The following is a 16,030-nucleotide window of genomic DNA, read 5'->3' as shown; positions in this document are numbered from 1 at the left end:
CCCAAATGAGGCTGTAATGCTTTGGCACAAAGACGGTGTCAGAAGCAGGAGGCCAGACTTCATGGACAGAGAAAACAAGGAGTCTGACTAGATTTCAATGAAAGAGTTCATAAAAACATCTCTAAAAATAAATAAATAAATAGTAAAAATGACAAAAGAGTTGTTTTCCTTATTAATGGATGTTTTAATTATTTTGTCACTGTTTGGAATCAACATAATATAGAATAACATGCTTTAGGTAGATCTAAATCATTTAGAATTTTGGCCGGTAAAAAATATGCTTGGCCGGTAGATTTTCATCATCTACCGGCCAACTTGGCCGGTGAGTAAAAAATTTAATTTCGGACCCTGGTTACGGCCGATAACCGATATTTACCGATACCGATATACTGACATTAATGCTTCTAAAATCAGCAGATTTTGTATAGAATGAAAATAGTTAAAGCTGTATTTACATTATTATTCTCCGATTGAGTAATAAGGGCTGCCCTTTGTCACCGGTTCTGTTCATCACTTTTATGGTCGATGATAGATTTTGTAGTCGTATCATCTGACCTGCGGCCGTATGTTTTGGACACCCGAGTGAAGAGAGGGGCGGAGCTGTCAACTGATCACCACCTGGTGGTGAGTTGGATCAGATGGCAAGGGAACATGCCGCGTAGACCTGGCAGACCCAAACGCATAGTGAGGGTCTGCTGGGAACGCCTGGCAGAAGAACCTGTCAAGACGGTCTTCAACTCCCACCTCCGGCAGAGCTTTGACCACGTCCCGAGAGCAGTGGGGGACATTGAGTCCGAGTGGGCCTTGTTCCACTCTGCGATTGTCGAGGCGGCTGTTGCTAGCTGTGGTCGTAAGGTGGCCGGTGCCAGTCGTGGTGGCAACCCCCGTACCCGCTGGTGGACACCAGAGGTTCGGGGAGCCGTCAGGCTGAAGAAGGAGGCCTACAGGGCGTGGCTGGTCTGTGGGTCTCCGGAGGCAGCAGACAGGTACCGGATAGCCAAGCGGGGTGCAGCAGTGGCAGTTGCCGAGGCTAAATCTCGGGCGTGGGAGGAGTTTGGTGAGGCCATGGAGAAAGACTATCGATCGGCTCCAAAGAGGTTCTGGCAAACTGTCCGGCGCCTCAGGAGAGGGAGGCAGCAACTCGCTCACACTGTTTACAGTGGGGATGGGGAACTGCTGACGTCAACTGAGGCTATAGTCGAACGGTGGAAGGAATACTTTGAGGAGCTCCTCAATCCCACCAATGCGCATTCCGAGGAGGAACCAGAGCTGGGAGGCCTGGGGATGGACTGTCCGATCTCGGGGGCAGAAGTTGCTGAGGTAGTCAAACAACTACACAGCGGCGGAGCCCCGGGGGCGGATGAGGTTCGTCCTGGGTATCTCAAGGCTATGGATGTTGTAGGGCTGTCATGGTTGACACGTCTCTACAACATTGCGTGGTCATCGGGGGCAGTTCCTAGGGAGTGGCAGACCGGGGTGGTGGTCCCCATCTTTAAGAAGGGTGACCTGAGGGTGTGTTCCAACTATAGGGGGATCACACTCCTCAGCCTCCCTGGAAAGGTCTACTCCAAGGTACTGGAGAGGAGGGTCCGATCGATAGTTGAATCTCAGATAGAGGAGGAGCAATGTGGTTTTCGTCCTGGCTGTGGAACTGTGGACCAGCTCTATACCCTTGCAAGGGTGATGGAGGGGGCATGGGAGTTTGCCCAACCAATCCACATGTGCTTTGTGGATTTGGAGAAGGCTTATGACCGTGTCCCCAGGGGCACCCTGTGGGGGACGCTCCAGGAGTATGGGGTGGGTGGCTTTCTGTTAAGGGCCATTCAGTCCCTTTACCAGAGGAGCGTGAGTTTGGTCCGCATAGCCGGTAGTAAGTCGGACCTGTTCCCAGTGAGGGTTGGACTCCGCCAGGGCTGCCCTTTGTCACCGGTTCTGTTCATCACTTTTATGGACAGAATTTCTAGACGTAGCCGTGGTGTGGAGTGTGTCGAGTTTGGTGGCAGGAGAATCTCGTCTCTGCTTTTTGCGGATGATGTGGTCCTCCTAGCTTCATCCAGCTCTGACCTTCAGCTCTTGCTGGGTAGGTTCGCGGCCGAATGTGAAGCGGCTGGGATGAGGATCAGCACCTCCAAATCCGAGACCATGGTTCTCGACCGGAAAAGGGTGGCTTGCCACCTCCGGGTCGGGGGAGAGGTCCTACCTCAAGTGGAGGAGTTTAAGAATATCGGGGTCTTGTTCACGAGTGAGGGTAGGAGGGATCGGGAGATCGACAGGCGGATTGGTTCGGCGTCTGCAGTGATGCGGACGCTGAGCCGATCTGTCGTGGGGAAGAGGGAGCTGAGCCAGAAAGCCAGGCTCTCGATTTACCGGTCGATCTATGTCCCAATCCTCACCTATGGTCATGAGCTTTGGGTAATGACCGAAAGAACGAGATCGCGGATACAAGCGGCCGAAATGAGTTTCCTCCGTAGGGTGGCCGGGCTCAGCCTTAGAGATAGGGTGAGGAGGTCGGACATTCGGGAGGGACTCGGAGTAGAACCGCTGCTCCTCCGGATCGAAAGGAGCCAGTTGAGGTGGTTTGGGCATCTGGTCAGGATGCCTCCTGGACGCCTCCCCGGGGAGGTGTTTCGGGCATGTCCTGCCGGCAGAAGGCCCCCGGGTCGACCCAGGACACGTTGGAGAGGTTACATCTCCAATCTGGTCCGGGAACGCCTCGGGGTCCTGCCGGAGGAGCTGGTGGACAAGGCCGGGGAGAGGACGGCCTGGAGCTCCCTAGTTGGGATGCTGCCCCCGCGACCCGGACCCGGATAAGCGGAGGAAGACGACGACGACGATTGAGTAATACCACTTGATCAAGCCTTTCATACATTTCACACTACAAAATAGGTAAAAGTATGTATGATTTCTTTGATATTGTATCGGATTGATATAAGTATTGGTCAATACTGAAGGCTGCAATATCGGTATCGCATCGGAAGTGATAAGGTTGCATCAGGACATCCCTAGTACGTGCCAGATAAGCTGTACTGCAGTATTGTTATACATTTCTTCAGCCATTGTACAGTACATATTCTATTTCAATTCCATCTGTTTCACTCCCACCAGCCTCTGCTTACTGCTTGTGTTGCTATAAGCTAACCAGATGAATGCTAACATGAAAAGGGGTGCGTCGCCACCTACTGTACCGGAGTGGAATGAACATTACAGTGATCCCTCGTTTATCGCGGTAGATGCGTTCCAGACCTGGCCGCGATAGGTGAAAACCCGCGAAGTAGGGACACCATATTTACAGTACAGTGTCAGAACCCAAGTTCCCAGGCCAGCCTCTTCCAGCTAGCCGGCCTCCACTATGGACCACAACTCCCAGCATGCCCCTCGCGGGGATTCCCTCCACGTCGCACCTACGTCACAAACCGCGGCTATAAACAGAAGTCGCCTTTCCCGCTCACCACTCAGTCATCGTTTCTTCAGATTCATGATCAGAGTTTCCAACCTACCGATCCATCCCATGAACTATCAGCTCATAGTAAGTTATCTTACTTACTTCTGGAAAGCCCGGCATTTCCGTGTCACTTCGTTGACACTCGAACGCTCTGGGGTTTCCTAGATTAAATCGTGAGCCGGCGTTTCACCGACGCTCTCACTTCCGCATCTGTGAAACCACGCTCCCTACAAGCTCAACTCCCAAATCCAGCCAACCAGTCTGACATACAGTACTATGTTGAATTATCGTATGATCACATTCTCTTTTTGTGGGTAAAACTCAAGAAAAAAAATATTTACTTGGTTTTTTTATAGTTTTATTACAAAAAGTGCATTTTATGATGAAATTGATGAAAAAAAACAGGAATTTCTTGATATTTCGCATAGAAAAATACCGCGAATCGGTGAAAAATACCGCGAATCTGCGAATTTCCCTCCAAAGAAAAAATCCGCGAAGTCGTGAATCCACGATGAACGAACCATGAAGTAGCGAGGGATCACTGTATTTGAGAGGCCGGTTTTCTAATACGCATGAAGACTAGGATAAAGACTCCCAGTTTATTACCATAAGATCGACCTGGATCGACTTAAATGTCACCCAGTGTGCATGTAACTGCACTGAGTGACCTTTGAACAAGAATACATCAGAGTTAAACTAAACTTCATATTTGAATGTTTTATAAAGAAAATTGTAGTTTTAGGATCCCTTTTAAAGTGACGGTGTGTAGTTTCCCTGGCAATAGGGAGCAGTACATACCTAAATGATAGCAAGCAGGCGTTATTTTTGTGTTCAAGACCTTACCAACGGAAGGCCATTAGGGTCAAAAATCCCTGGGAGCACAACCTCCAGCAAAATAACAAGAACATTAGATTTCCTTTCATCACTGGCAACGAGTGAAGAGGTAAATGTGTAAAACAACAACGTTTATTAATGGTGAAAGTTTTGTAATCATTTGTTACAAATCAGTAAATGCATTCTGTTTTCTTGGGCTTCCAAAGAAGGAAACAATGCATCCAATATGGCCTAACCCAGAGCCTTAGACCCGCTGCCATGTACTTTAGAACGGATTTTTATGGTTATATGTTATGAAACTGCTAATATTTTTAATCAACTGGGTATCTTTTAATTCATTTACAACAACATTTTGATGGATATTTCCAGAAATGAATGGTAAAAACTACACATTGTCACTTTAAAGTGATGGTAATATTTTCCCTGGCAATACCTAAATCACTGCAAGCAAGCAGTATTTTTTTGTGTTTACGACCTTGCCAATGGATGGCCATTAGGGTCAAAAATCACAGCCTCCAGCAAAATGACAAGCACATCAGACTGCCTTTCATCACTGGCATAGACTGAAGAGGTAAATGTGTAAAACAACAACATTTATGAATAACAAATGTTTTGTAAACTTTTCTTACAAATCAGTAAATGTGTTTTATAGGGCTGTAGCGAAGCCTCGACGAAGTCGACGGCTCGATTCTAAAAATTTGTCGACGTCAGATCCGGAAGTCGACGCACCGCGCCCACTTGTTGCATCTCCAGGAGTTTGTAAATAGAGGAGGAATCTGCCTGTTTTTCCTCTAGTTCGCCCTCTTCTCCGTCTTCAATAACATCTCCGCCAAATACCGAAGACCCGGAACAACGTCCGTCCTCTACTAGATTATTTTCCTGTTTTGCCCGCCTTCGTCTCCCGGCAACGGACAACAACTTCCGGGGTCAGATGCGCTGCTTCGTGTCTACCGCAGATGTAGAAAATCACCGGGAGCGCTTCTCCCTTCATCAAGGAGCTTCTTTCAGACATTAGGAGAGCTGTGTTGGTGGTAGCAGTCTCTCCGCCGTGCTGGTCTGTTTGCTGCTGGGTGTTTTTGGTTTATTTAAACTTGGTAACTTGAACTTAATGTTGGTAAAGCTACTGTTAGCATCTTCGCTAACAGCTTCTTGCGTTGGGATAAGCTGTTACGTTTTGGTTTAGAGTTCATCTTTTTTGTGGTGTAGATCTCCCTTTTATTACATTTAGAGTGTTGTGGGTTTTCGGTTTAGTGTAAAATATCACCTGAGTTTGGTTTAACCCGTAAGACCACTCGCCTCACGCACATAAGTGACCAAAACAAAGCAGCATGGAGACACTCCATCTTCTACCACCTCTCAGGCAGCAGCCTGCACTCCCAAGTTCTACATGTCACCAGAACATAACCAACCAACACAATAAACGCAGTGTTATACAAAATGGAAGGTCTATAGTGTTTATTCTCTTACAGTAAGAATTTATCAATTTTTTTGAGGAATTTATTTGAGATTTTCTGTTTTTTGTTAATTGTGCAATAGAAAAATAATCATTAGATTAATTTTCTAAATAGTCATTAGAATAGTCGACTATTCGATAAAATAATCGTCAGAATAATCGTTTTAAAAATAATCGTTTACCCCCAGCCCTAGTGTTTTATCCTCACGAGCTCCTGTAGAAGGAAACATGGCCTCGCCCAGAGACTCAAGCCCAATCCCAATACTCGCACACTTGTGCCTTTCAATTGCCCAAACCCAGTCCAGGGGTACAAGTGTGTAGGGTGTTCTGATTCTCAAGTGCAGAAGTTGATCATGCCCCTTTTGCACCCTTAAGCCACACTTCACCCAAGTCTGCATTGATGTGAAATTGAGTGAAGGGTTGGGCTGCACAATATATCGCAAATATATCATTATCGCGATATCAGCATGTGCAATATGCATATCGCAAAGAACAGATAAATATCATAATGCATGGTCAGTTGAAATGTTTGCTACACATAATGCATTCTGTCAATCAAACGGAAGCATGATGTTTTTTTTAACAAATCAAATGGAGCTCTTCACACATTTGGCCAATTGGGTGGGTTCTCATAGGTTAGATGCCCGCCCCGAGGCGGACTGCACTTCATTTTGATGGTTAGCAAACACCTGAGTTAGCTGTGTTCTGCTCTTTCTGCTGATTCTGCTATTTCCGGGATCCACTGTTTGCCTTTTTTTGTTCATTTTCTTTTTTCCTTTCCTCACTTTTGCTTTTCTCATTTTTATGATTTATTTTTTGTAATTTTTTTTATTTCTTTGTTTTTGATCATTTTTGTTCTGGAGTTAAGTTTTGATTTATTACATCGTCATCGCGATATTAATCACTGGTATTGCATATCGCAGGTTTTCCTAATATCGTGCAGCCCTAGTGAAGGGTATGACCCACAATCCATGATGCGGGAGAAAAGGCACTTGAGCATTTTCTGAAAATATGTATTTTATAATGAAAGAAGTTCATTTTAGGACGATTAGTTGATGCTCTGAACGTTTTACACAAAGCAGCAACGAATGTAAATTTATTTCAAATGATTGTTTGTTTGTTTGTTTGAAAGTTGTTAATAAATGTTTTTAATAAACTATCACAGCGACCAGTATCCCGGCGTGTACCTCAATTTGGAAGTTATTTGCACACTTGTGTACCACGCATTCGAGGCCTTACAGCACACTTTCTCCAAGTTCTCCAAGTCTTGATGAAGGCAAGGCACTGCGCGAGTATTGAGATTAGGCCTTAGACCCACTCCCATGTATTTTAGACTCAATTTTTATGGTTATATGTTACAAAGCCACCAATATTTTTCAACAACTGGGCATCATTTCATTAATTTTCAACAACATTTTGATGGATATTTCCAGAGATTAACAACAAAACTACACATTATCAATTTAATGCATTTGTGATAAAAAAAAAATTTTTTTAAAAGATGGCAGCAGATTAGGAGAAAAGGACTTATAAGACTCCTGGGGGGCACCGTGGTGCCCGGGGCATCGGTTTGGTGACCCCTACTTTAGATGTTTCAAGTTTCTTACAGGACCTGTTGAACGTTTCAGTCCAATTGATGTTTTGCAGGGTTTTAAAAATAACCCAGTGTATCCAGGTGCTTTGATTAAAAATAACTCTAAAATTATTTTAGTGCACCAGCAAAGGGTTAAAAATAGACACCATAGCTAGCTATCAATAGCCGTTCTTAATGGTTTTAATATATTTAAAGAACATGTTTATAGGTCTGAGTCTCCTTGGAGCCTCATGGGTGATCCAAACACAACCAATGAAAATCTTCATATTACTTTAATTTCATTTTATGTGACTTTTACACAATGAGTTCCTCTAAAGGGTTCTCAGAAGAGCATGTCAGAGTAGAAACATCTTCTGTATGGTTTCATAAAGCAGGCATGATAATTGCTATGGTGGTTAAGGGAACATTTCCACAAGTTATTTATAGACTGGAAGAAGGTGGATGGAGAACTTCTGCAAATTTAGTGTTTCATCCAATGGATCTGAACATTTCTGAGAGGAATGACCTAAAAGATTCTTTATTTTAGTTTCAATGCACTAAAGAAGCATTAGTAGTCTTGTTGCTAACACGTCCCACTTTGTGTCTAAAGAACCCAAAATAACTATGGGTTATTATGGGTTCTTCCTCGCGCTGGGACTGCACGGCGTATGAGGCGCGTCCCCCGGGTGGCGGATGGGGGTACACCGCAAGGTGACGTGGACCAACGCAGTCTAGGGGAAGGACACCCCAACAGAAAACCACTGGTCCTCCAAGCATGGGGGTTGGGCAGAAGGTTAACCTACTCCTGGAAAAACAAACCTGTTACAGAAACAACGGACATCATATTGCAAAACAACCAGGGTGGAGCAGGGATCATGGCCGGCATCATGACGATGGTGGGTCAAAGCCTTAGGGAAGCCCAGCGTCCGACAAGATCTCTTGTGACACCCAAAAATGTTCTCACCATCAGACATTGGAATGTGAGAAGGAAAAGAGGCCGACCTAAAACAACTTGGCGGCAAGTGACTGAGGCAGAGAGAAACAGAGCAGGATGGTGTTCATGGAACTCAACAAGAAGTGCAGCTCGATCCCTGTGGAAAAATGATGTCCTTGCCTTATGTGCCTCCTGGCACAAAGAGAAATGATGATAATTATGGGTTCTTCAGACACAAAGTGGGGCAAGTTGGGATAGTTTTTGATAAGTTTTGTTGATATTTAAAAAATGTCCAATATGATCAAACCGATATAAAGGAATTATTTGAAATATTGGTACATTTACATGATTTATTGTGAAGCCTTATTTTATTTGTAATAGATTTTGGTGCAGACGTGATTTTTAAAATGTGGTCCTGTGGTCTTCTGCGGGTCTTTAAGGGGAATCCACAGGAAAACCAGACTGTCACGCGCGTGTTGTCATGTAAAACTGGAGTAAGAAGGCGGTGTGGTGTTTTCACTGATGCAGGGTTTCAGTCTGTCGACTGTCTGCCTCCCAGCCTGCAGCACACGCAGACAAAAATACAGTGTAATAACACAACTCAGCACCAATCTGGTCCTTTAAAACACTAATTAGACTGGAAAGCGCATCCGTTTCAGCTGGTGTAATTCACTTTAAATCATCTCGAAGCAACAGGTCGTCCCTGCTGGCGGGATATTTCACAATAAGAGTAGAGAAATGACACTTTTACAGTAAAGAAAAACACACAAACAGATGTATTCCAGCGTTGCCCGGGCAGTGATGCGTGATTAATTGTGGAGATGTTTGCACTGCTGCGCAAAGCAAGTTTTAATCAACAAGAACAACAAAAACAAATTTGCTAGTGATTATGTTAAATTTATAACAAAATGTATTAAAGCGATAACAGGAGATTTCAGGAAATAGATTGGATCATATGAACTAACTGCAACGATGACGAAGGCACTGTTAAAAGGCTATTTAAAGAGAGTTATTGGGTGTTTGCTTACGTTTTCTGCACCGGCTTCTTCCGTTTCTTAACGGCGTACTGCGCCGCGCTCGGTAGCATGTTGAAGCTAGCGCACCAAAGTCCAGTAAAGCGTCTCAATCCCGGTATTTATCCACACGTAAGCAGGTCTGGACGGGTTCGGAGCTCGAACATATCCCGTAAAAGCCTGTGAATAGTGCTGAAAGCGGTAGAGATCCTCTCGGACTTCGCTCGTCTGCTACAACAGAAGTCTCAGGGGTTGTTAGTTTTCTTTCGCTCCAACAAACTGCCTGAAGTTAGCTAACTCTCACAGTTTGTGACATTCGAGTATCTGAAGTGGTTCCGCTCCGGTTTAAGGTGGAAAATCCGTCTGATATTAGATGAAAAAGTCCTTGGTGGACTTTTAAATCCGGAGTGAGCGTCGCCTCCGTTGAGATTTGACAGAGAAGCTACCACCGTCTCGCGCTCCAGTCATGTCTGAGTGCGTACTGTATGTGTCACTGTAACGCGAGAGCGCAAGATATTTAAGGTGGTACTGGGATCCTTCACCAGGAGACCTAGCGCAATCCAACTGGAAAGACCTTAAATAAAGTATACAAGTGATGGTTGCGCAAAATAGTTCAATTTAGAAAATCTTTACTTTCACAATAAATTTTTTTTTCCAAAAATAAGAATTCATGTTTGATCATTTATATGTAAAACTATCATTATTAATCTATTTATAAGACGACTTTAAATTTGCAAGTGGTAATTGAAATTAAATTATGCCACGTCCTAAAATATATCATTGTCATTTATATGAAGCTAAAAAATCAGAATTAAAAAAATGCTGGATAAAAAAGTAATTAGATATTCCACTGTTCAGAAAACATCCAGCTTTTTTTCTTGACAAGCGAATAAAAAACTTTAAAGCACTACCGTTTTAAATAAAAGCTCTAAAAATGACTCTGAACGATAATTATAGAAAAAATGTACTAAACAAATCAAATGTGACACATTTTCAACAACCTGTATTCAGATAGTTATTGCTGTGTTGCATCTTCTCATCCTTTAACAACAACGTGTTGTTTTTGAGCCTCTTATTGTTTTGAAAATACAATATTTTATATAGGTCTATTTTTCTTGATTCTGAGCTAAATGAAAGCTAATAAAAAAGTTATTCCAAGCATGCACGCTAATTTGTGTCAGCCTTACACAGTCTGATCAATTTCTTTTCCATTACTTGCTTTTCTCCAGTGTCTCCAAGTGTTTTAATTAAAAGCAGTGGGACCACGTGGCTGGTTTTATTAGAAGATGGTATCTCTGTCCTCTGCAGGACTTTTCCAGCTCAACAAACCTGAGATTCCATATTCTTCACTGGGATTACCGCAAGTGTGATTGCAGAGCCTTAAAGGTGAGCACTTTTCTCAGTAGTGACATTTTCTCTAAATAAAAGTGCAATAAGTCACTTTTACAGGAGACAATCGGGTGAAGGCTGACTTTTATCTCATGTAGCTGAACTCTTTCTGCACTGAGGTGGTGTGTGTCCTCACTGAGTCCTCCCACGATCAAACAGGCTTTCATAGGGGATGTGAAGGATTCCTGTGAAGTTCATTGTAGCCAAAGTGAGCACCAAAAATCGAGGTGTTTTTATGGAGCGAACCCTGCTCCATCAAACTCACTTTGCTTAAGTTTCAGGATGGAACTAAACAAATAGAAGCCGATAGTAGTCAAAACGTCTGCTGAATACGAAGCAAAATAGCTTTTTTCTTTCTTTCTTTATTTATTTTTTCACTTGTTTTGCATCCAAGATTCTCCTCATGGCAGCTCAGGTTGTGTAACACTACAGGCTTCCAAGACCATACCATAAAAAAACAAAGAAAGGGTCTGTCACGCTTCATGATACAAAACGTTCTGACAGAAACATTGAAAATGTGTGCTTCTCGTGGAAAAAAGCTTCAACAACATTCAATTAGTGGACTCAGATTGACCTTCTACAACACTGGAACTCAAATGCAAACTAGTCCAAGATGGACGTTTCAGGCTGTGATGCAGAACAGATGTTTGTGAACATTTCTGCAACATGAACAGAAAAAACCAAACTATGAAAGTTAATGAAGCAGAAGCCACATGCAGATGAGATTAATCGCTTTTATAAGCGAGCTGCAGGAGGTCATGGCCCGAATGACTCAACGAGGTACAAACAAGGTGGTATGAGACAGGTTAGCAAACAAAGAGTGGGGAAGAACAGGTGGAATGAAACCAGAGGTCAATCTGAGATTAGAGGTGGATGAGTGAGTATGTGAGAATGTCACGTAGGACAGGTGACAACACGAGGAATAACCAGACAGAATAAATAAACGGGTAGGCTCAGGTGGTACTAAGGGGTCCAAAGTGGGACAAGAACACCCCACCACCATTACAGCAGCAGCCTGAACCATTGGCCAGATAAATCCATGCAATCATGTTGGTGACACCAAATTTTGACTCAACTATCAGAATGTTGCAGCTAAAGTCCGGGCTCATTAGCCTAGTGAACTAGACCAAATTCTTGCTTTGCAAAGTTCGGTCTAGGAACGCTCCACTGGAACCTCTGCAGCCCTTAACAGCATTCTGGCTGGCCAATCACAGCTCTCTAGAGGGGTTTCAAACACATAAAGAGCTGTCATTGGTCTATAATGGTGGGCCGATCTTAGTGCTCGATCTGCTTAGTGAACAAATCACAGAGCTTTATCCACTTTGTGGGCCAATCAGGGCACTCTGTATGCCTGGTGGGTGGGATGATGCAACCGAGTGAAGCAAGATGGCGACAGCTCGTTTGAAACGGCTTTTACATCCATTTTGGACTATTAGAACTTGGGCTTCATTTCAATCAGGAGCAGATAGATGGATTTAAGTGCTTTTCTTTTTAGAAAAAATGATAATTTTAGACAAATGTTTTCTCCTTCTTCAACTGCGGACCGCCTCATTTACCAATGGCTATTGCGGTGAGTATGTCACATTCATTGTCCAGTAGCACGCGGAGATCATTTGAAAGACAAAGGAAGAACCCGCCCCACAACCGAGAGCCGTCAATGGAGCGTTGCCAGACTAAATAATACATTTATTTAGTCTGGCTTGCCAGGCTACGGGCTCATTTGACCAGGAAAAGATTTTTTTTTCTTCTGGAGATCATGTGTAAATTGTTGCCTCAGGTTCCTGTTAGCTGACAGGAGTGACACCTGGTGCTGCTGGAGCCCAGCTGGAGCAGCTGGTCTGGTAAAGAGATGCTTTTCTGTGAGGAACAGTCAGTGGTTATTTGAACTTCTGTTGTCTTTCTATCAACTAGAAACAGTTGGACCATTCTCGTTAACTCTAGAGAAGGGTGTGGGTTCAAATCCCAACAGATTGGTTGTGTCTGAAATATTCAGAGCAAATGCGATGGTGGTAACTAGCCTAGAAATCTAAAAAAAAAACATAACAGCAACAAATATATTTTGCTCTGCAGTCTAGCAGTGGTGCAGTGGTTAGAGCTGTTGCCTTGCAGCTAGAAGGTCCTGGGTTCGCTTCCCGGCCTGGGATCTTTCTGCATGGAGTCTGCATGTTCTCCCTGTGCATGCGTGGGTTCTCTCCGGGTACTCCGGCTTCCTCCCACAGTCCAAAAACACGACTGTTAGCTTAATTGGTCTGTCTAAGTTGTCCTTAGGTGTGAGTGTGTGTGTGCATAATTGTTTGTCCTGTGTGTCTCTGTGTTGCCCTGCGATGGACTGGCTCTCTGTCCAGGGTGTACCCCGCCTGATTGCCCGTTGACCGCTGGAGATAGGCACCAGCCCCCCCGCAACCCTACATGGACAAGCGGGTTCCGAAAATGGATGGATGGATGGATGAGCGGTCTAGCTACACTCCACTGTAGCCTCAGCAGGTCTACCATTGGCTCAGCAAAATGTAGGCAGGGCCAATCACAGAGGTGTACTTTTGTAGAAAGATGTTGGGCAGGCTTAGCAACACCATAGCAGAGTTTTTAAAAAAAATGACAATGGCAGAGCTTCCACGGAGAAAAACTACAAAGATGTCAGCAGCTCAGCTCTCTAATTCAGTAGCTCAGGGGGTAGAGCGGGATGTCCAGTAATCAGAGGGGTGTGAGATCAATCCCAGCTCCTGGCAGAAGAATGCTGCTGTGTGCTTGCGCAAACATTTGTTGTAAAGTGCTTTGTAGGGTTATAGGACTGTAGAAGACACTATATCAAGGCTATTTACCATTATTTTGAAATAGAACAGTCACTGTGTGTTTACGTGCGCATCTACTTAGATCGAGGTCAATCAAAAGTAATAAACTGGCAGCCTTCATCCTAGTTTACATGCACGTTAGAAAACTGAACCCTCAAAAGAAGTTTGTTCTACTCCGGTATAGGGGGTGACATGTTTCCTTTTGTGTCGACATTCTTCCAGTTAGCTCACAAGGAGTCGCCTCTCTTTCCAGCTGGCTCAAGGAAGAACAACAAAATGAATGCAAGTCAATGGGGCTATAGAGCTATAGAGCTCTAAGCCATACTCCGCTGTGGATCACACATGAACAAAATGAGCCTCACAAACTGTCCGCTGTTGCAGGAGTCCAGGCTTTCTTCAGAGAATCTGGGTCATCCGCGATCGTCTCTTTTGTATTTTGTGGTCCTTCACAGCCTCCCCGAGCTAAACAACCAACCACAGAGCAAGAACGATCCATCTGCTGCGCTTAATCTTCTTCCAAACGTGCAAAACAATTGAATCATAGGCTAAATGTGTTGTTTCTTGCCACATGCAATTCAGAAAATATAAGCATTGATGTCACAAAAAAGAAAACAAATGCTGACGCAAGTAAATCAGACGAAGTTAAAACAGGATACGCACAATGGCTGAAGGAATGGACAACTACGACGCTGCAGCACAGCTTAGTTGGTAAGCAGTGTTCTGTTTGATGGTGCTGTGTGTGTTACTTTGTGTAATGATGAAATCAGAATAATGCTTTCACGGTCTTGTCACTTCCAGAAGTTACCTGTGTAGCGACATGAATGGCCTCATTTGTGACCCAAAGGTCACACCTCCCCAGCTGGGTCACGCTGTCCTGGCTCAACTTCTATCCACAGATTATCCGTTTCAGCAGACATAAAGTCTGCTGAAAACCATCTTTCATCTGACTGCTGTTCCGTCCCAAGATGGACACTTCAAGATTTAAAATAATCATTTTTAATAAACTCTTTTCACTGTTTATTACAAGGTTCATAAATAATCATCATAAATAATCATCATGGTTCATTATAAATGTATTTAATTACTGAAATGAATTATTATTCTTTGGTTAATAATAATAATTATTTATGATAATCAGTAATGTTTGATCAGTAACCAGAAGGTCATGCACACTTATACACACCACGCAGGACACTGAATCAGGTTAAAGGTGACCACCTCACATGTCCTTGCTCCCTAAGCAAAGCTTTCTATCTCTGAGAGGGTGTGTCCTGAGGTTTTGTTAAAACCAAACTCCTCAGTTCAAGCTGGCAGTTCTGAACCAACCAAAATCTCTCCGTGGCATGAGAGTCCCAGTGGATAGGGGTCGGCCACCCGAAGCCTCCACCTAAGCTGTTCTGTCACGCCGATAGAATCGCTCCAAATAAACGCCACCTGCCACCAGCTGACGCAAACTCCTTCAGAGTTAAGTTAAGATGCAAACTCAACACCTGCGTACCCTGCAGCAACTCTTGGACCAGAGAGTCTGTACCACTCGGGTCTTCCCTACCGGACCGAGTACCCAGAGGCTGACAACGTCCTCCCTTTGACCTCTGGATCCACACAGAGGGTCGTCTGATCGGTGAGGTAGAACACAGATTGCGTCCGATGCTGTTCTCTCTAAGAAACAACTCATTTAGCTGCAAAACAAACTCTTTCACCCAGAACGCGTTTTCTCTCTCTGATAAGAACCTTCTGAGATTCCAGCTACGCATCCAAACACACGCATTTCATTTTAGTTTTCATTCAGACAAAGGTTGCTTTTAACACCAAGTTTTAATATCATAGCTGTTATAAATTGTTATTTATAAATTGTCATTTATAAATTGTTAGTAATAAATTCTTAACTTTTTAAACCTGACTCTTCTTTGAAATGAAACACAGAATGGTGTATATTTGGTTATTGAATAAGCAAAGATTCCATTAAGTCTTCTGGTTTAATAAATAAATATTGCTATTAATTTAAATATCTTCAATAAAATATTAATCTTTGGATTAAACATAGACCAAGCCCGTTGGTGTATGAACTATTGATTATATAAATATCCTGGATATTTATACATGATATAAGCTTCATTTGCTAATTTGTTTGATCTTTCTCAGAATCTAACAAATCTGAATAGCAATCAGCGTTGAATCCTGGTTATGTAGATCATCTCCGCTACACCGGTGTCAGCCTGACTGATCAGTTTACATGCAGACTAGATTAATCCGTTTATATGCATAAATAAATGACATCTGTCTGTTTAGGACAACAGTTTGGTTTTTTGACGTACATGTAAACGCGCTGAGTTCGTTCATTGCTCTGATTGGTCCTCGCGCTGTCCAGTTGTGTGTGGAGATAGTTTGAAAGACAACCATAGCGTCCGCCTACTTGAGTTCGCTTTGTCTATGGGTCGTGGCCATCCTATTTATAGATAACAAGAAAAATAGACCATTATATTGATACGGAGTTCTCAGGGATGTGTACTTAGTCTTTTTCTTTAGTCTCAGATGACACACGACTGTGCAGCTAAAAGCAGCACAATCCAGCCACAACACAGCGTAGGACTCATTAGTAACGA

The 16,030-nt window shown here is 43.6% G+C and overlaps 1 protein-coding gene across 2 annotated transcripts in view; it reads right to left on the bottom strand.

Annotated features, from left to right (window-relative positions):
- The window catches only part of ahr2 (aryl hydrocarbon receptor 2), a 92,138-nt gene extending 82,427 nt beyond the window's left edge, over positions 1-9,711 (bottom strand). For both annotated transcript variants that reach the window (XM_054734529.2, XM_054734540.2), the window contains exon 1: positions 9,265-9,711. In XM_054734529.2, coding sequence (XP_054590504.2) covers positions 9,265-9,323 — 59 coding nt within the window. In that variant the 5' untranslated portion in view covers positions 9,324-9,711. The remainder of the gene's footprint in view (positions 1-9,264) is intronic.
- Between the last annotated feature and the right edge of the window lie 6,319 nt (positions 9,712-16,030).

Source organism: Nothobranchius furzeri, chromosome 3 (assembly GCF_043380555.1).
Source record: "Nothobranchius furzeri strain GRZ-AD chromosome 3, NfurGRZ-RIMD1, whole genome shotgun sequence".
NCBI lineage: Eukaryota > Metazoa > Chordata > Actinopteri > Cyprinodontiformes > Nothobranchiidae > Nothobranchius > Nothobranchius furzeri.
Note: the sequence above shows the minus strand (reverse complement) of the source record. Positions and strands in the feature narration are given on the sequence as shown.